A 20,453-nucleotide genomic window follows, 5' to 3' on the forward strand; every position below is an offset into this window, starting at 1 on the left:
AACCAAGTCAAGCAATGTACTTTGCTGTTTTGACTGTACTCCACAGCAGGGAAAGAGAAAAGTTGACATAGAGTAATTCAAGCTTAATTAATTCATCTATTTTAGGTAGACTTCTACAATTAAAATAAATAACACTTACTAGCACTGCCCTGCTGCTAGGTACAGCTGCCTCCCTCCCTGTTAGCACCCAAGGGAGATCCTGTCAAAGCCATCCAGGGCCTTGTGGGGAGAATCTTGAGTCAAGAATGTGTGGACAAGTTCAGCTATGAGGTCATGCCAGCCACCTCTGATGGATTCACTTGTGGATTGATTTGGGTAGATCGAATATTAAGAACAAAAAATGCAACTGTTGCATGTGTTGCACCTGTTGCAGCCCCCAGGCCCAAGGAAGGGCGGCTGATTTATACTATGGGCGTGGTTTCCAGTCTAGCAACACTGCACTGTACTTAGCCTCGACTCCAGCCCCTTGAACAACGGCTTGGAATCGAGGCTACACTGTACTGTGCAGGCAAATCCAACCCGTATGCAAAGGCGCTATATATAGCAGCTCGGAGTTTAATACTAACCTAGATTCCTTGCTCTAGACTAGTTAATAATAGAAAGTCAATCTGGCCAGCTATCCCACTAAAATGTGAATCGGATCCTGTGCTCTATGTCAGTATCAGTATCAGAGTTCTCTGCCGGTAATACTGAATGTTTACCATGCAGATAAAGAGTGACCGGCTGAACGATGGTGACAACGGATTATAATAATTATAATGCCACAAATCAAACATATTATGCATGTAATTATGACCATAACTGGGTAAATAGATAATAATAGTATATACCGTACAATTAGTTTTGGCATTATTCAGTTAATCACGGATAACTTTCCAGCTGGTGGATGACAGCTTGGACATATCCAAACTTAGCTCTCGAAAGGCAGCTCCTTCAAACCTACACAGGTGTAGTGATACCATCGCCAGCATGAGTCAGCCTCACACCCGACCCACATGCGTTTTCCCTTCTTCGTAAATTTCCCTCCACATTAATTTTGCTGGCAGTGTTTCTCGTCTTCTGTATAATTATATACAGTAGTACAAAATATTAATGGGCATGGTGACGTGTGCATGAATAAAATGTTGCTGTTGAGAAAACAAATTACTGTGTGCATGACAGTGCATGCATGCATGTGTGCATGATTTTTACTTTCACGCTTGAAAGCAGAGGTACGTTTGCAAAAACCATTTTTTAGATGCTGCTGTCTTGACCAAACCACATGATGGGTGGAGTTGGCTGAAAAACGCTCTATGAAAAATGCGCCTCTCTACAAAATGCATCTCTCTACAAAATTCACCTCTCTAAAAAACGCACCTCTGTACAAAACGTCTCTCTACAAAATTCACCTCTCTAAAAAACGCACCTCTGTGCAAAATGTCGTTCTCTGAAAAATGTACCTCTCCAAAAATTGCACCACCTATTTTTTAAAACGCACCTCTCATAAAAAGCAGCACCAAAATGCACTAATGCATGCTGGTGGTATAATCATGCATGCATCCTCACATAATTTATATGGACTATGCCGGAAAAGTTACCTGGTATTTTCTTGAGTTTGATGACCGAGTCAACCACTTCAATAGCTATGATCTGTTGTTCTGCATGCATAATTTATAATAATGCATTCGAGCTCAACATTGACATACTATAATTATTATAGTCCGGTCACCCTATATAATGTACATAATGTATGCATGTATGTACATGTATTATTATAAGAATTATAAAATATAGGGACAGTGTCGCATGCAGTGGCCGCAATAGCAAGGTGGCTGCTTTAACAGCCTGCATGCATGCCAATTAATTCGTGCCTAGCGAAACAAAAGGTATAATTATATATATAGAGAGGTGACCGTAATTCAAAGAGCCGAGAGTCTATACCGTATAGCGCGAAACACATTCTACAAAACGTCCACAAAATGGAACCTCCATTAAAAAATTATTGCTGTTATTTTGCACAATCGTGAAAACCTATAATTTATATAGATGCATGCATAATTATAGCTGGTCCCGGCCGACCTATCTCACTTACCAGGGGAGACTTTTTGCTGCAATTCAAGCATTGGGGGATCCTGATGTGGCCTTTGAGTAATGGATGAAATGGAGGTCTTTTCATCTGCATCATGACGACTGCCCTCAAAATGTTTTTGTAGCTTTCTCGGTTTAATCTTGTGGCAGATTGGAGAAATTGATTGATTGAGAGCAGCCACAGAATGTTTGTTAATTGGAGTGCTAGTAAAAACTCCTCTTGGTGTCGGCAGAGCTCTCTCTTTTCTCTTCTTTTGAGGATTAAGTAGTGAGGAATGCTCAATAACGTCGGACCGTGTAGTAAACTCAACTTCATCATTGTCCGATGTAATTGGTGTGATCTGTTGAGAGGTGATCTGTTGAGAGGTGTGTAATTCTGCCTCAGAACTTGAAGGTGATCCATTCAAAGAAAGTGAGAGGTGTGGTCTCGTGCATCGCTTCTTCTTGGGAGACCTACACAACTTGGCAGGAGAATACAATTATTTCTTCAATGTAACTGCAGCTGTTTGCCTCACATTCCTGCTCTGGTGAGCCTCACGTGCAGGAGTTTGTTGAGAGGAGGATGCAGGAATTTGTTGAGAGGAGGATGCAGGAGTTTGTTTCAGTTCAGAGGAGGCTATATATATATATAATAATAATGATGACTGCCATGAATTAATTGCACATTAAAAATCATGTACGAACAGACTGTCAGACAACTTACCATCCTTCCAAGGTTCGAGAATTGAACCCTCTACTTAACCTCATGACAGCAGAGCAAACATTTGCTTGGATTTCCAGATGCAACGGTGCAACAGATGCAACGGTGCAACAGATGCAACAGATGCAACAGATGCAACGGTGCAACAGATGCAACGGTGCAACAGATGCAACAGATGCAACGGTGCAACAGATGCAACGGTGCAACAGATGCAACGATGCAACAGATGCAGCGGTGCAACAGATGCAACAGATGCAACAGATGCAACGGTGCAACAGATGCAACAGATGCAACGGTGCAACAGATGCAACGGTGCAACAGATGCAACAGATGCAACAGATGCAATGGTGCAACAGATGCAACAGATGCAACAGATGCAACAGATGCAACGGTGCAACGGTGCAACAGATGCAACAGATGCAACGGTGCAACAGGTGCAACGGTGCAACAGATGCAACCGTGGAAAAGATGCAACAGATGCAACGGTGCAACAGATGCAACAGATGCAACGGTGCAACAGATGCAACGGTGCAACAGGTGCAACGGTGCAACAGATGCAACGGTGCAACAGGTGCAACGGTGCAACAGATGCAACGGTGCAACAGATGCAACAGATGCAACAGATGCAACGGTGCAACAGATGCAACGGTGCAACAGATGCAACGGTGCAACAGATGCAACAGATGCAACAGATGCAACGGTGCAACAGATGCAACAGATGCAACGGTGCAACAGATGCAACAGATGCAACAGATGCAACGGTGCAACAGGTGCAACGGTGCAACAGATGCAACCGTGGAAAAGATGCAACAGATGCAACGGTGCAACAGATGCAACAGATGCAACAGATGCAACGGTGCAACAGATGCAACGGTGCAACAGATGCAACAGATGCAACGGTGCAACAGATGCAACAGATGCAACGGTGCAACAGATGCAACAGATGCAACGGTGCAACAGATGCAATGGTGCAACAGATGCAACAGATGCAACAGATGCAACGGTGCAACAGATGCAACAGATGCAACGGTGCAACAGATGCAACGGTGCAACAGATGCAACGATGCAACAGATGCAACGGTGCAACAGATGCAACAGATGCAACAGATGCAACGGTGCAACAGATGCAACAGATGCAACAGATGCAACGGTGCAACAGATGCAACGGTGCAACAGATGCAACGGTGCAACAGATGCAACAGATGCAACGGTGCAACAGATGCAACAGATGCAACAGTGCAACAGATGCAACGGTGCAACAGATGCAACGGTGCAACAGATGCAACGGTGCAACAGATGCAACGGTGCAACAGATGCAACGGTGCAACAGATGCAACAGATGCAACGGTGCATGCAATGCAAGTGATCATGCGTGGACAGAGGAGGCGCGGTGCAGCTCAGGCAATTAGCCTTTGAATAATTATCCGTCCACGTCGTATGTTTTTGCTGAGAGTAATCAAAGGGCTAATTACTTGAGCTGCACCGCGCCTGTCGCCTGTCGGACCTCCTCTGATGCGTGGACTTAGGCTAAGTCTTAGCCTTGATTCCATACACTCTAAGTAATCGAGGCTACTTAAGTACCTCGATTACCAGGCCGCACTAGCTAGTGGGATGGATAGCCTCGAATCCTTGATTATACAGCCACAGTAATGGCGATCCCATGCAACGTGCTACTGTTGCATTTATGTGCGTACATAATTCGTGTGCCCATATCACGCCATATCTAGATGGATTTGATGTGTTTGAGGTTGATACAGACAACAAAGCAAATAGGCCTGTTTTTCGTGGTAACAATGGAGTTGCTTTAGCGTCTGCTTTCAACTATTATCTCAAGTACTACTGCTATTGCTCTGTTAGTTGGGGTCTCAACGGTACAGGGGACCAGTTAAAGTTGCCCAGCACACTACCACTACCTAGCAAGGGGAAAAGAGTCATATTCCCCAACGGATACAGGTGAATGCAGTACTTTGCTTTGTGAGTTGCTCATTGTCCCTCATGCATTGCAGATACTACCAGAATGTGTGTACAGTGTCGTACTCGATGGCCTGGTGGGACTGGAACAGATGGGAGAGGGAGATAGACTGGATGGCCATGAACGGACTCAACCTTATCCTCTCGTTTACTGGACAAGAGGTGGCCTGGTATTTCTCATACACTCTTATTGGCTTAACTGACGAAGAACTTGACCAGTACTTCTCTGGACCAGCTTTTCTTGCATGGCAACGTATGGGCAATATTCGTGGATGGGCTGGACCTCTGGATAAGGGGTGGATATATGTGCAATACTATTTGCAAAAGACTATTTTTGAACAGACTCGAACATTTGGTATGATTAATGTTTTCCCTGGGTTTTCTGGTCATGTGCCCAAAGGTCTCTTAAGATTATATCCTGATTCTAACTTCACTCGAGCCACACAGTGGGGTCATTTTGGAACAGAATATTCAGAGGACTATCTTCTTGAGTTGCACAAACCTACTACAGGCTGCTCATATTTTATTTTGGTGGAACTGATCATGTTTACAACGCTGACACTTACAATGAAATGCAACCTTCCAGCACTGACTTGAATTTCCTCAAAGAATCGAATGCAGCAATCTACAATGCTATGAAAAGTGTAGACCCTAATGCTACGTTCTTGATGCAAGGGTGGCTATTTAGAAATGAAGCAGGTATGTCAATTATAACCTTGTGTGCGCATGTGCAGTGAGGTATAAGGACCTAATACGGTTGTGTGTGTGCGTGTATGTGTCTGTCAATGCAGTTGTTCAATGCTTAATGAAGTTCAAGCAAGAGTTTTATAGGCTTCTAGTCACAGATTGCAATTTGTTTTGTTCTCGAGTTAGATTGGTTTGCCATTCTTACAGTAGCCTTTTCAGAACAGTGCGTATATATAGCAAAACTTGTCCATGGAGTGTTGCTACTCTACTTAGTAGTTATAGCTCTGCACTTAGACCTCTATAGCTGCAATAGTGAGAAAAGAGCTGCAAAGCTGCACTTAGCTGTTTCATTCTGCAGCCATTAATTTTATGAACTTTTAACTTTTTGGTAACAACCATGGTCAATCATTTCCCACTTTTTGCACCAATGTAGTAAGTATAGCTAATTGGTACCTCCACGAGGCATCCATGGTCAATTATTTCCGCACCAATGTAGTACGCATATAGCTTTGGAGGTATCAGCACCCGCAGTGCTTTCATTATAATATATCTTTTACAGGTTTTTGGACGAATGAAAGAATCAAGGCCTACCTATCAGGAGTGCCCAATGACGATATGATCATTCTGGACCTCAGCAGCGAACAAGTTCCTATTTGGTCAAAGACAGAGTCCTTTTTCGGTAAACCATTCATTTGGTGTATGCTCCACAACTATGGTGGCATTAGAGGTATTTATGGCAACCTGACGACTATCGGCAATGATCCTATTGATGCTCGACTCGCGAATGGTAGCACTATGGTCGGTGTTGGAATGACCCCTGAAGCTATAGAGCACAACCCCATCATGTATGGTTTAATGGTGAGTACATGACAATCTATGCCTCGCGTAGCTGCACAAGGTAAACCCATTGTAAAGCTGTCTGTGTAGGTGTGTGTATTTCAGCTGTAACTGTAACTGCTCAACGGTTGTAATGCGAGTACATTTAACAGCTGGCTTCTAGTGACGTTTTCTTGGATTTGGACTCGTGGATTTGCTAAGTAAAGCTTCGTTCTTGATTTATGGCTTCTTCAGAATCGTGTGTAGCATCATCTGCTCGCATAACATTTCTATTCAACTTATTAGTTACTTGCACTAAAGCGCTTAGCCTAGCTATTTGTCAGAAAAGAGCTGTACTTGCCAGAAGCATCAGCCATTGTGAACTTTAACCTTTTCAGATCCACCCCTTTTATTATTTTGTTGTCACAGGAAATGCACATAATACTAAACATAGACCAGAGGAGGCACGGTCAAAAAGTCACGTGGGCTTATAGGCTTATCATTTACTTGTGAAACTGAGTTCACCCTTGCATGCACCTTTGGATTTATACACCACCACTCTTAAAACAGAACCTATTGCGCCCCAGAACCCGCTTGAGAGAAGAGATTCAATGCCTTTTATTGCATTCTTTGATATACCACGTACAAAGATATGGAAAATTAGCCTTCTGTCGCTAGTTTATACATTTTTAATGTACTGGTTTGCTGCACTGGGTAGATCTACGTAGCAAGTTTTCCAAGCAGACAAATAAACAAATAAAAAGCGTTAGCTGTTAGATGAAAAAATACGGTGCAATCGTCAATAACGCAAGACAAAACTGTTTAATTTCTTCATTAAAAGTGACCCTCATTGCTGACCCTGTTTAACGTACTCCTCTGATCATAGATACTATCAAGACGAGTGCATGAATGATACAGTATGATTTATTCTAAAGATATTCATGTTCTAGTAATGACTGCCATTTCACCTGTGCAGGGAGAGATGAGCTGGAGGAGCGAAAAGGTGGAGGCGGTTATGCCCTGGGTGGAGGACTACACCAGGAGACGCTACGGGACCATGACAGACAACATACGCAATGCATGGACACTACTCTTAAATGGAGCCTACCAATTCCATTGGTCCTGGCAAATCAAATCACTACTTGTTCGCCACCCTAAATTTAACATGGCTTTTGACAAGCGATTCGCAATTTTTAATATAGCCACAGCTTGGAGCTACCTGGTTACAGACACTGTGAACGGTAACGCTGACCCAAAAGTTGGACCTCTGCTGTACGACATTGTTGATATTGGTCGACAAGTGATTGTCAATACGTTTGCTGATGTCTACACACTTTACACAAGTGCTCACTCTTCATACATGATCAAGAAGGACAGTAATGTCTACACTGCAATGAAAGACCTCGCAAAGTCATGGACGACAATGTTCGAAGATTTAGATATGCTTCTCGGCTCTAATGCTAACTTCTTACTCGGTACTTGGATCGATGACGCTCGTACGTCAGCCCAGCCAGGATCCTCCTCATCTGCTGTGGACAAGATTGAATATAATGCTCGGAACCAAATCACAATGTGGGGACCCAACGAGAACATTGAGGATTACGCTGCTAAGGAGTGGTCAGGCTTAGTGAGCAGCTACTATGCACAGCGATGGAAGCTCTTTATAAACACGATTGATGAATCGATTATGAACGATAAGGCTTTCAACAAAACTGCTTACGAGAGCATGTTGTTTACTCTCAAGAAGAACTGGGGGGAAAAGATTGAAGCATACCCCACCACCCCTACCGGAGATACAATAGAATTGTCTAATAAACTAATGCAAAAGTACTATCACAATATGGACTATGTAAATGCAAAGTATATGTCGAAAATGGATGCCGATATACCGAGTGACGATCTTTACGGGGGTGCTGTGAACTTGTGGGCTAATACCACTGAACAGTACGTGGTGTTGTGTGAGATGAATCCCAGCTGTGTGGGTTTCAGTTTCAGTTACGTCAACAAGAATCCCAAGATGGTGTCCTTCAAGACCAAAGTCAGTGGAATCACCCTTGAAAAGGGACGCATGCTCTATGTGAAGCACTAACCATTAAACGTACTAGACTTAATACATTTTTTTGTATGTATATGTAGGGGTACATATATACTTGACTGTTAGTGTATGTGTTGCGCACCAGAAACTATACATTTTACTTGACTTCCTAACCCTAGATTGAGTATGTACATGGATTGATTTTATTGTACGGGTATAGCTATAATTATATGGATATAGTCTGTTGTGATGATGAAATATTTTTAATCTGTCACAACAGTTAAGATTTGTCATGACTTGTGAAATACAAAACAGGGGGGTGCACTAATTCAAGAGCTTGATAAATACGAAGCTAATTAACTCAACAAATTGAAAAACTGTTCTATAAGTTAATAAATAAATACGAAGCCAATTACATATAACTGAAAAAACTGTTCTATAAGTTACACCAGTCCAGCGTCCTTGGCCATGGAGTAGAAGGCAGACTTGTGGTCAGAGAGGAGACCAGTGGGAGAGTCATACTCAGCTATCCTGCCAGAGTCCAGCACCATCACCCTGTAGAAAAACCGTTATATTACTGCCTATAACCAAAATATGAGAACAATGGACCCTTTTTCGCAGCTAGGATGATGACTAGACGGCACATTAAGGTTACGGTATAGTGATTGCTCATGATATTCATGAGTTTTTTTGTTAGCTTTTTTCTCTCCTCGCAGGACAAAAGAAGTCGACTGTATATATTTGTATGAAAATCAATTCTATTGCTATTGTTTTGTTGAAGAATGAAATGATTATAAAGATGCATGAAAGAGACAAGATAAAATCAAAACTGCTAGTATAACACTATTTTAGTCGGCATTTTGTATGAGCAATAAGTACTTGCAGCTCTCATTCAAGACTTGTAGATGTAAATAAATACCTTCTAGAGGGCGACACGAAGAGATATAGCTTGTAAAACTTCATACGGAAGAGCTAAAGCTAAAACGAGACGGTAAGTACCTACAAACTCGCTCAATCTCTCTATAAACTGACGGCTAGCTGCAACTCATTTGACTGTATTCAACATTTCTCTTCGTGTCGCCCTGCCCATTCATTCGTATAAATAGATAGAAGCTTCAGTTCAATATTTCCTGGCCTACCGAGGCTAAAATTTGCCGACTGAGAAAATTTCTAACTTTGTGATTCTCCACTGTACAAAATACACAAAAATAATGATACCGTATATGCTTGATCAGGAGCCGCGGCTACTAAATGTTTCATTTTGCTGGAAGAGGAGGCTACAATTCGAGAGAGGCCACTGTTCAAGAGCGGCGTTTATTAGCTCCAGCTAATTCAACAACCTTTAGTTTGTCATCAAAAGTTCTTTTCACCTGCATAAACTTGAATCTGCCATGAGAAAGTCTTTGTGAAGCACTAACAAGCTGCTACTTGTACCCAGAAGCTACGTACATGTAGCTAGCTGTTAGTATTAATAATTTTTTTGCTGCCTTGTGCAGAAATGCTAGAGTCAAACTTCACTGAGGCTACTATTTGAGAGCGGCTACTAAATGTTTCATTTTGCTAGCAAGGGAGGCTACTATTTGAGTGCGGCCTTTATACAAGCGCGGCCTCTGATCAAGCATATACGGTATTCATAGAGCGTTTGATGCGTGGGTGGGAACACTATACCGTAACCTTAACGGTGTATCAAAAATTTAGCAAGATTCCGGAAAAACAAACAATCTACATGTATAGAATCGAAATTACGGCTTAGTCGTGGACTAACAGTAGTAACGGTAAACCCATTGTATCTACATGTACATGTATTAACGTAAATATGAATGTTAGGTACATGTACGCGTCGTCAACCAAGATTATGCAGGGGCTTGCTCAGTATAAACAGATGGCTGATTACAACGTACATGTATGTACAGTACAGTATTCTACTTTTTGGTATTGTACCGTAAGGAATGCCTTACATGTCATAGTCCATGATGGTGTTAAGTCTGTGTGCAATGGTGATTACGGTAGAGTCAGCAAACTCTGTTCGTATGGTTTTCTGGATGAGGTCATCAGTCTCCAGGTCCACGGCAGCTGTGGCCTCGTCCAACACCAGGATCTTGGTCTTACGGAGGAGAGCTCGAGCCAGACACACCAGCTGACGCTGACCAACACTGTGCGAAAAACAACGAAATGAACATCATGACCATTTTCATTCTCACCTGAGGTTTTCCCCGCCCTCTGCCACCTCGTGTTGCAGGCCCTTCTCAAGACTAGATACAAATGTGCTGAGGTGGGCACTCTCCAACGCTGACCACACCTCCTGGTCAGTATTAGTGTCAAAGGGGTCAAGGTTCACCCTGAGAGTCCCCGAGAACAAAACTGGGTCCTGAGTAATAAACACGTTTTTATGGTTTTTGTAACAAAAGCATGAATATTCTAGACACACTCATAGTACACGTAGCATGCAGTACAGGTACATGTACATGTAACATGCACTGTACCTGTGGTATGATGGTGATTCTAGACCTGAGGTCGTCTAAACCAAACACAGAAATGTTGATATTGTCAATGAAGATCGAGCCTCCAGCCGACTCAATGATCCGGAACAGAGCCAGGGTGAGTGACGACTTGCCAGCTCCAGTACGACCCACTATACCAACCTACACAATAGACAAACAAGTTGAACTGAATTTAAGACGATGTTTGAATCAAAAAGCCACTCAAATGTTTACTGCTCAAATGTATGCTGCATGTGTATGCGTGCATTATACTTAGGGGGGGAATTCATTTTTATGAAAAGCTCACAATTGATATAGAACTTTTTTTAGGTTACATATTTAGAGAGGAGCACCTTTGTTCCTCCTGGGATCTCTGCTGAGATTTTCCGGAGGACTAGGTCCAGTCCCTCCCTATAGCGAGTGGAGTACTGGTCAAACTTGACATGTCCCTGGCTAGGCCACACGGGAGGGGGGCGGTGAGACTCCACAATGGGTGGGGCTTCTGTGGGGGTCTCTGCATACTCTTTAGTTCTCTCAACAGCCACGATGTTGGTCTCCAGCTCACTAGTCATACGAACCACCCAGTTGAGGGTTTGTGTCAACTAAAGAACGGTGCAGGAAGTGCATATAAAATCATATCAATTAAGCTAGTAAAGTAGTATGACTGATCTCTATACAGCCTGTCTGATGCACACTTGTGTATATATACGTACATCACTGTACCTGCAATGAGTAGCTGATGGACAGACCCACTAGGCCAGCACTGATCCCAGGAAGCTGGTCGGGGAAGTTTCTCTGAAGGACAGCAAACAGAGCGGTAGATAAGATGATCAGGTTACCCACAAACTCAAGACGAATGGCCAGCCATCTAAAAAGAGAAAGAACATGAATAATGTATTGCATAAACCACTCAATGTGTTGCACTTGCAAGCTACAGATTTATGATACAAAAATGAACTTTATCCAACCTGTTAGCACAGATGCTTGGGTAGTAGGCGATCTGGTTGTAGTCTACTCTGGACTGACTCTCTAGCATAAACCTCTCCTGCTTGCGATAAGCCCTGATGGTGGAGGCCCCAGTGACCGTCTCTTGGAAGTGTGAGTAGATAGGTGAGCGGGTGATGGACTCCAGTCGCTTCAGCTGACGAGACGTGGTCACATAGAACCGCTTTGGGAGAACAATTTTTAGGTCAACATTGAAATTAAATGCACGTACATGTAGAACTAACCTGGACTAGCAAGTAGAATATTCCTAGCGGTATGATGACCACCCCGAAAATGGGTGTGGAAATCACGATAACCATAATCGTGCTGATTACTGAAAAGAAGGTGAAGAAGAAAGCTTGCAGTGATCTTGGTATAATCTCATCAATCGTATAAATGTCCTTCGAGAATCTGTTCAGGATTCGACCAGTAGGGGTTGTGTCAAAGAAAGACATTGGAGATCGTAGGATGTTCTTAAGCATTCCAGTGTGGAGGGTTCGTGATGCCATCACCCCGGCTGACGCTAGTGTAAGTGAAGAAAAGAGCACCATGAATGCCTGGGAAAATCCAAGACCAGCATAAATTCCTAGATAGCACCCACTGTGTGTGTGTATGGATGTGGGTATGGATCGATTGTGATACTAACATGTGTACCGTACAACCTAATTACAAAAGATGTACGGTGAATGTGGTTTATTGAGAAACCGATCGAAGAGATCGCTACTACTGATAAGGGCTATAATTCAGTTGGCACTCAAAAATGGTGTTGGTAGCTACACAAACTCACACATCAAGGTGATCTGGGTGGTCACAAAATGTTATAGCAGTGAAGTTAGTCTTATTGAAATTTCCTTCAGCATTGCTCCACTCAGCAAGCCAAAAGTTGGAGCTGACTGACAAGGCGTTAGACAAACCATAAAAGAGGAAAACGAGCACGCTCATTATCCAAGTACAGGCCTTGATGTAGGACTTGATTACAGAGATACTGACAGTCCCAGTTTTAGCTTTCTCTTCATCGATGATGGTTGTGCCACTCTTCTTTCCATCTAAAGACTGCACATGTACGTAGAAGGCATATACATGTATGTGTACATATAATTACAAGACAAGCACCCACATTTTAGTAGATACATGTACATACAAATGTATACATGTACAATATTAAAAACAGCATGTGTCCATTGTACATGTACAATAATAATGCAAATCTGACTATCGATATTAGAGATTATATATATAATGTACTGAACAACCAATTAGGTACAGGTAAACTCCACATGACACGGCATCCACAAAATTACGGATTACAACTGCACACAGTAGAAGATGAGGCTTGTCAGAAAATCACGAATGCACTTACTTTTTTTGAAGGATGCTTATCAAGGGAGGACTGTGAGGAATGGTACGACAAGACCTGCAGTGATTCTTGAGATCTCTTCAATAGTGAGGCTTGAGAACTGGCATTGCTTTCCAGCGACTCTTGTGATCCTTGCTTCTCAAGTTTAGCTCTCAGTACTTCAGGGGTAGGGTTGAACTCTACAGCACCTTCAGTGTCATTTAATGCTGTATGGAGAGAGAATTTACAGAATTTATAGACAGCTGAGAACTTGTTCATTGCCAATCAAAGCAATTCAATGTGTGTGCAGATTCAAAACAACAATCAGTAGTTTGCAACAAAGTGTTATATGCACGTCCAGGTTAGTAGGGTGAATGCTGTTTCATACCGGTTTCTTTCTCATCTGTATGGCTATGAGACCTCTGAAACCCAGTGAAGACTCTGTCACTTTTGATCACCTGTAGCTCAACACCAGAGTTTGACTCCTGTGACTGCTGTCTTTGAGCTTGTACTATCACAGCATCGTCTTTAGAAACATAAACACATTAATTAGTGTACAGTTGTATCCATTGACTTTTGCAGCACTCTACTCACCTGGCCCCTCCTCCCCCTCTTCATTGTCCATATTGCTGAAGTTTCTGAGGAACTCGGCAAATGCTCCATTGTTCTCAATGAGCTCAGTGTAGGTGCCCGTCTCAGTCACCTTCCCCTCCACCATCACCACAATCTTGTCACATTGCGACAGGAACCCAACGCCATGCGTCACCAAGATTCGGGCCTGGGATTAGACAAAGAGTGCATGGATCTCAGTAGCAACCAACCACTACCCACCTTTCCTCTGAGCATTCCGTCAGGGCCGATCACTTTGTCAAAGATATGTTTACCAACATGAGAGTCCACGGCACTGAGAGGGTCGTCCAGGAGGTAGACATCGGCCTCCTGGTACACTGCACGGGCTAAACTCACTCTCTGCTTCTGACCACCACTCAGGTTGATGCCCTGTGAGGGTGTGAGGATATGAGGGTGTGAGGCATGTGGGGGTGTGTACGCAATGATATACATGTACCTTCTCCCCTATCTCGGTCATGTCTCCTCCTGGCAGGATCTCAAGGTCAGGCTCCAAAGCACAGCCACTGAGGCAATCACTATACAAAATATCCTTTGTCTGCTTCCCAAACAGAATGTTGTCCTTGACTGTGGCGTTTTGAATCCAGGCTTGTTGAGAAACGTAAGCCACTTGACCCTGTGTGTGTATGCATTCATGGTTACTTAATTGTTATCCCACCTTGACTGACACTTGTCCCTGTGTCTTGTCCATCTCTCCGAGAAGGGCCTGAATGAGGGAGGACTTGCCGGCCCCCACGTGACCCACCACTGCCACCAGCTCACCAGCCTTCACATCAAAGTCCACTCTGTGTGTGCAGGGAATAGTGTGTACAGAGAGTCTATGCAATCACTCCAGTCAACACTCACCCGCTCAGTGTGGCCTTACTGCCTTCATCATCCCACGAGAACGTCCCATCACTCATTGCCACAGAACTTTCCTTACCTGCATGACAAATCACAGTGTAAGATATACATGTATATGTACATGCAATGCAGAAACCCATTCGCAAAGCTTGTGTACATGATTGTAAGCTGAACATGTATAATTGTAAACATCACCGATGGCAGGATCCTCCCTCCAAGTGATAGTGTTTGGGTCCAGTTCATCGTTCTCCAGGAATGTACGTAACCTCTTCACAGAGACAACCACCTAAACAGGAAGTAAATGAAAGTACCATAGGGGGTAATTTTCGTTGGTACAAATGTTCATATGAAGTACCCATTTCGTATTTTAAATATTCGTACAGCTCAGGATAAAGTTAGTAGTTTTAATTTTCTCTTCAATACGAAATGTACCACCATACAAGAAATATAACCCGCTATTATGGTATAGTGCATGTGGATGAATGTCAGCCACACCTACCTGTACAAGCATTGATATTAGCCTAGGTAGCATGGAGAGAGGGAAGCGTAGAATGTTGAACAACGACAAAGCAACAAATGCTCTTTCAGCTGTTAACCCTTCATCGGGATTATTTAAGTTCGCCAGACTAAACGTGGCAAACGTGGCCAAAGCAACCTGTGAACACAAGTCAACACATATGTACATTTGTGAACACACACAGTTGTGCCTTACCATGAAAGGAGCACACATCCATGTGAATGAGCCAGCTGCATTCAGGTAGGTGGCTTTCTTGAGTACATCCAACTCCTTATCACGAATACCAAATATCATCTTTTGGAAAGGTAACTCCCACGCATACAGCTTGATAACCTGAGAAAAATCCAAATAGCCAACTGTACATAATGACTTGTGATATACAGTGCATGTATGTATAACCACATTTAATACACAGACACCGTAGAGCGGGTATACAATGTATTTGGTGATTTGGCGAATCTAGTTGAGGGTTGCCAAATTAATTTTACTTCAATTGCCTCATTCAAATAATGAAAACACCGCGGGTGCTGATGCCTCAATGGAAGCGCCAAAGTTTTAATTATGGCAACGAAGTTACAGTACTGGCAGACTATTATCATGTACAGTTACAATTTTGGGAAAAGATCAACCATGATTGTTGCTAAAAAGGATCCCGAAAACTAATTATTAACGGTTACAAACTAATGGTTCGGCAGCTCTTTTCTCACTCTTGAAGCTACCAAGAGCTAACTACATAACAAACATAATAAAATAGCTAAGCGCATAAACAGATTTTGCTATGCAAGAGTCTGACGAGTCCGCAACAGCCTTCCAAGTAAGCAAAATTAGCAAAAACGAAGCATTACACAAATCCACTAATCGTAATCCAACTAAGAATATATTTTCATTGAGCAGCTGTAACAGTCTACACACCACACACACAGACACACTACTGCATACCTCGCTGTGTATGCGCAACCAAAGCATAATAAACCTGCTATACGTTACATTAAGTGGTGGTAAGTTGGCAAGAAATTGTTAGCTACGTGTACATGTACACACAACTATTTGCATGACACTGTGTACTGTAATGACTAAAATTTCAGATATGAATTTCCAGAAAACTAAATACCCTAATCCTACATGTACATGTAAATACCGAATCATTTGTATAATTACGTACATCAAGAGTGCATATATATGCTGTTTCTATAGTGAAACTGAAATCACCTTGATCCCATTAAGGACTTCATTGACAATCTTTATCCTCGAATCTTTGAACACCATTTGCTTGGCTTGTAACTTCTTAGAGTAAGAAGCTATCAAAGCATTGACTGGAATTGTCAGTATCATCACTGCCACCCCGGCAAAGATGGAGGGACCCATTGACAAATAGAGGAATATTAGAGAAAGCAGGATTTGTAGTGGAGCAGACCAGATCAGATGTATGAACGTCATGAGGTCCATGAATCTCTGAGCATCTACTGACATAAGGTTGACTATCTCTCCGACTGTGCTGGTGCGGCGAGCCTTGTTACTCAAACGAAGAGACTGCCGACAGATAACAGCATTTAACATTTGACTCAAGGCTAAACACTCATACACTGTAATCTTAGTCTTGCAGCGTTCAATCGTTTTATGCTCGCATATATTTCTAGCACTACGATATTCAGTTATCCGGCCTGCCTCTGTAACCAAGGTGTCCGGATCATCGAGGTTCTACTGTATATATACATACTCACCTTGTCATATACAGCAGCGATGATGGAAGTTCTTATTCTCATGCCCATGCGAAACACACGATGAAAATACTGGTGCAATAGAAGAGATTGGACAACAGCTGTCAAGAACAGAAGGATGGCAAACAGGTAGCCGTGCCAGTACGGGACATTAGGATCATTGGTGAAACCGATAATCAATCTATGAGGGGACAAATACAAAAATCAATGCTATAGTATAAATTATACACATGTTGATGCGTATACTGTACATGTATAAACAGCTACATGCACATGTAAAAATCAGGTACATAACAAATTCAATAGCCTCGGGGTTAATGTGTATGCGCATACACTGATACCGTATTACTCTAGAATGTTTTGCGAGGGTTGATCAATTCGCATCAATAAAATCCGCAAAACCTAAATTATTACTAGTAAATACACACGATCCTTGCCAGATCACAAAGGGTCACATTTTTTGCTGATTTGGTTCATTCGCAAAGGTTTTTCACCAGCAAAATATTCTAGTAATACGGTATACATGTACAACAGCCAATGCCTATAGAACTCACCTAAGCAGCTGAGGACTAACAAACGCAAGGAGGTCTTGAGACAATTTAAAAAGTCCTGAAATTAAGAAAATCCTCCAGAAAGTCTTGAACAGTGCACGGACGAGAGAGGGGGCTGATTTTTTCTGTCTAGTCTCGTGCTCCACATCAGAGCTGAATAGACGACCGCTCGGACGATAAGACTCGTCAAATGATTGTTCTAGCTGATGTCGATTACTAGTCCCTTGCTCTTTATCAGACAAGTTGATACTGAAAGGAAAACAGAGAACATAATGTGCATGAATAATAATAACTATGAGGTTATTCAGGTACTTGGGCATACATGTATTTTCTCACCCAGCTCTCTTAATTTCATTGTCCCAGTGCTTCTGGAACTGAGGAGCAACTACTCCAGATTTATCTTTCTCATTGAGGTCAGCCAGGTCATCATAAGTGAGTGGGTGTCTCCAGCCATACCAGATCTGTGCATTCTGCCACCACCATGTGATCCGAGAGAGGAAGGTGGCCTCCATTTCCGGACAAGGTTTTCGTTGCTGTTAAAAGTGTAATGAAGTGAATTTTGAGTCCTAAAAGGTGCATAAATTATTTACCTGTGTAACATCTATGGTTGAATACTTCTTGGATGTTGGCTCCTTAAACAGGCTGAGCACGAACTGTGCTATATAGGTCATATACTGTAGCACAAACGTCACAAATCGGAACACATCTTGAACACCATTCTGTGCAAAAGAAAATATAAACAAATGGCAGATAAATCACCTTTATCTCACATTATCGATGGAAAGCAGTGAGAGTGTCCTCAGTTTGATGGTGCCGTAGATGACCAGTCCCAGCCAAAACAAGAACAAGAGACCAGAAGATCGCTGTCCTACTATTCTGTCCCTCGTCATCATGAGCAGGCAAACCACCTAATGGAAAGTCACACAGTGGGAGAACTGAATGTGATTCCTAAAAGTCATATCTCACAACAAAACCACACACTGAATGTGATTCCTATTTAATGCAAAGTCAACAAAACCAGACAGTGGGAGAAACTGAATGTGATTCCTATTTGATGAGGTATTGTGGTCAGTCATTGTGGTCATAGAGCTAAAAAAGAATGCTATCGGTATTTGATCACATGCATGTTACGTAGTTGTGCTGACTGTATACATCGTGAAATATGCTTTTATGTTATTCTGTCCTTGTTGTACATGGCTATGCTGACATAATCCTTTAGCTAGCTTACCATGGTGACAGTAAGGACGAGTGGACTGAGGTACTGGTAGGGAGCGGCTGACCCAGCACCTTGGTAGATGGTGTAGCCAAAGTCACACAGTGCAGTGGCAAGGGGAACAAGCAGCAGCAGCTGGAAGCAAAGGCATGTACAGTAAATAATACTTTCACAAGACTAGATATCTACATGTACGTATAAGCAACCAGTACACGCAATATCAAGCACAACGAGCAACTTTTAACAGTAGCTACTCTGCTTACAAGCTTTGCGACATGAAGCAGTCCAATGGGAATACTTGGTCTTGTTTGGCTGCCACAAACAACTGGAATTGCTGAAATAAACCAAAACACTGCTAAGAACAAGAACAACGCCACAATGCCATAGAATATGGCCGAGTCCTCAAAGCACAGAGACAGGTCCACCTCATCATAGCAACTGGTCCTGTTGTCAGGGCAGTTCGGACCATCCCACTGTGGAATTAGAAGGAGTATGCATATATACGTACGAACATGTAGCACACAGTGATAAAAAGCAAGCCTAGGAATAGCACCCACACCCTTATAATAAGGCCCTTATTACAATATCTCCTCACCCAGAAGTTAGACACTGGCAAGCAAAATGTGTCCAACAAACTCTCCATGAATCTCCTGGCTATTTTGGTAGACTAGACAGCTACAATAATTATACAGTACATAATTGTTTATGAACACGTGTAACAACCACACCCAAACAGGAAAGGAAATCTATCTGCTTAGCCCAGAGCTAGAGGAGGCTGGAACCACTTGACCTTAGCTAATTAAGGTCACTAATTGGATTTATGCAAACTTCTCTTGCAGACTACTTCAAGCCTAGTTTTTAGTGTCTGTAAGTTTAAAAACGTTATTTGCAGGGGGGGTCAAATTTCCTATTTTGCTCAGAAGCAGAGATAGAATCAAAAGTCTTGCTCTTTAGTAGATCTAGCCTCGATATCATGAGCGGCTTGTTCTCGAGGTCCCGGCACAAGCTGGCTTTAAGCAGAGGAGGTGCGAAGCACTTAACCTTTTGCTATTAGGTCTCTAATTGCCGTTGTGTAATTGCATGCCAGTCTCATGAATTAGCCGCCCTTCCTAAGTGAGAAGGGCGGCTGATTCGTGAGACTAACCAACAAGCTGAAAGACGTGCAAGACAGCCTGGAGCAAAGAGCTTGCCATCAATAGAATCATGTCAAGGAACACTCCAAAACAACCAGCTATAAGAAGCCATCATCTATGATTAAAAGAAGTTATATCCAGGACCATGCATGTACCACAGCAGAAGAGCCTGAGGCCTCCTTTTACAATGTATATACGTATAAAGTGGACCGTACATGCATGCTACACGCAACAAAGGCCAGCTATTGAGAAGCCTGGCCAAAATCTCATCCGCCCTGTGTTCGACTGTGGGAGGGAGCAGCTCAATACTTGACTGAAAGTGGTCGTCGTTCTCTGTTTTACGTTTTAATAATCCATTCTCGTTCACACAGTTAATGTGCATGTGACGTTCATTCAACTCCAAAATGATCTTGTTGTTGCCAAACCAGTTCAAGATACGACAAGAAATGAAGATTTTGATGAGCTCGAGCATTCTTCCTCATTAGTATTCACACCTGAGTTTGCCAATGTGGTCAATGTCGATGGATTGAGAATTAAAGATGGCAAGGTATTTGTTATTTGGAAGTGGCAGGTGCTACATTAGCCTCGAATCCACGCCGATTAATCGGCGTGGATTCGAGGCTAGTGCTACATCCACAAGACAAGACGGTAATAATAGTGAGGGGAATTGCTGTTTGTTTTCGGCCAACGGAACCCCGGACTATTCAGACGCAGAGTCTGAAACAGTCACACACCATACCTTTCAAGGTGATCGGATGTATTAAGGAAAAACTAT

The 20,453-nt window shown here is 42.7% G+C and overlaps 2 protein-coding genes and 1 pseudogene across 2 annotated transcripts; 2 read left to right on the forward strand and 1 right to left on the reverse strand.

The window, feature by feature from the left end:
* Positions 1–165: 165 nt before the first annotated feature.
* Positions 166–8,553, forward strand: LOC135350759 (alpha-N-acetylglucosaminidase-like; annotated as a pseudogene).
* On the forward strand, positions 1,550–4,487 carry LOC135350758 (bromodomain-containing protein DDB_G0280777-like). The gene has a single exon (XM_064549590.1). The coding sequence runs from the start codon at positions 2,848–2,850 to the stop codon at positions 4,174–4,176; it is 1,329 nt and encodes a 442-aa protein (XP_064405660.1). The 5' UTR covers positions 1,550–2,847; the 3' UTR covers positions 4,177–4,487.
* LOC135350754 (multidrug resistance-associated protein 1-like) lies at positions 8,521–19,288 on the reverse strand. The gene is made up of 28 exons (XM_064549586.1): positions 19,141–19,288; positions 18,809–19,018; positions 18,561–18,680; positions 18,103–18,240; positions 17,923–18,051; positions 17,669–17,868; positions 17,336–17,581; positions 16,785–16,962; positions 16,273–16,593; positions 15,259–15,396; positions 15,046–15,201; positions 14,742–14,832; positions 14,550–14,625; positions 14,362–14,488; positions 14,143–14,319; positions 13,908–14,075; positions 13,671–13,854; positions 13,465–13,602; positions 13,101–13,303; positions 12,528–12,793; positions 11,986–12,340; positions 11,725–11,924; positions 11,480–11,624; positions 11,110–11,358; positions 10,760–10,918; positions 10,478–10,644; positions 10,235–10,429; positions 8,521–8,831 (listed from the first exon to the last, which is right to left on the reverse strand). The coding sequence occupies exons 1-28, from the start codon at positions 19,186–19,188 to the stop codon at positions 8,720–8,722; spliced, it is 4,896 nt and encodes a 1,631-aa protein (XP_064405656.1). The 5' UTR covers positions 19,189–19,288; the 3' UTR covers positions 8,521–8,719.
* Positions 19,289–20,453: the final 1,165 nt, after the last annotated feature.

The sequence above is a fragment of the Halichondria panicea genome, chromosome 17 (assembly GCF_963675165.1).
Source record: "Halichondria panicea chromosome 17, odHalPani1.1, whole genome shotgun sequence".
In the NCBI taxonomy this organism is placed as follows: Eukaryota; Metazoa; Porifera; class Demospongiae; order Suberitida; family Halichondriidae; genus Halichondria; species Halichondria panicea.

Excerpts from the sequence above, each read along its gene's own strand:
- LOC135350758 (XM_064549590.1), top strand. The coding sequence starts at position 2,848 with ATGCAACGGTGCAACAGATGCAACGGTGCAACAGATGCAACAGATGCA.
- LOC135350754 (XM_064549586.1), bottom strand. The coding sequence starts at position 19,188 with ATGGAGAGTTTGTTGGACACATTTTGCTTGCCAGTGTCTAACTTCTGG. Across the intron at positions 17,582-17,668 it reads AATGAAATTAAGAGAGCTGG|TATCAACTTGTCTGATAAAG; the intron begins GTGAGAAAATAC and ends TTTTCCTTTCAG. Across the intron at positions 13,304-13,464 it reads TACAGATGAGAAAGAAACCG|CATTAAATGACACTGAAGGT; the intron begins GTATGAAACAGC and ends CTCTCCATACAG.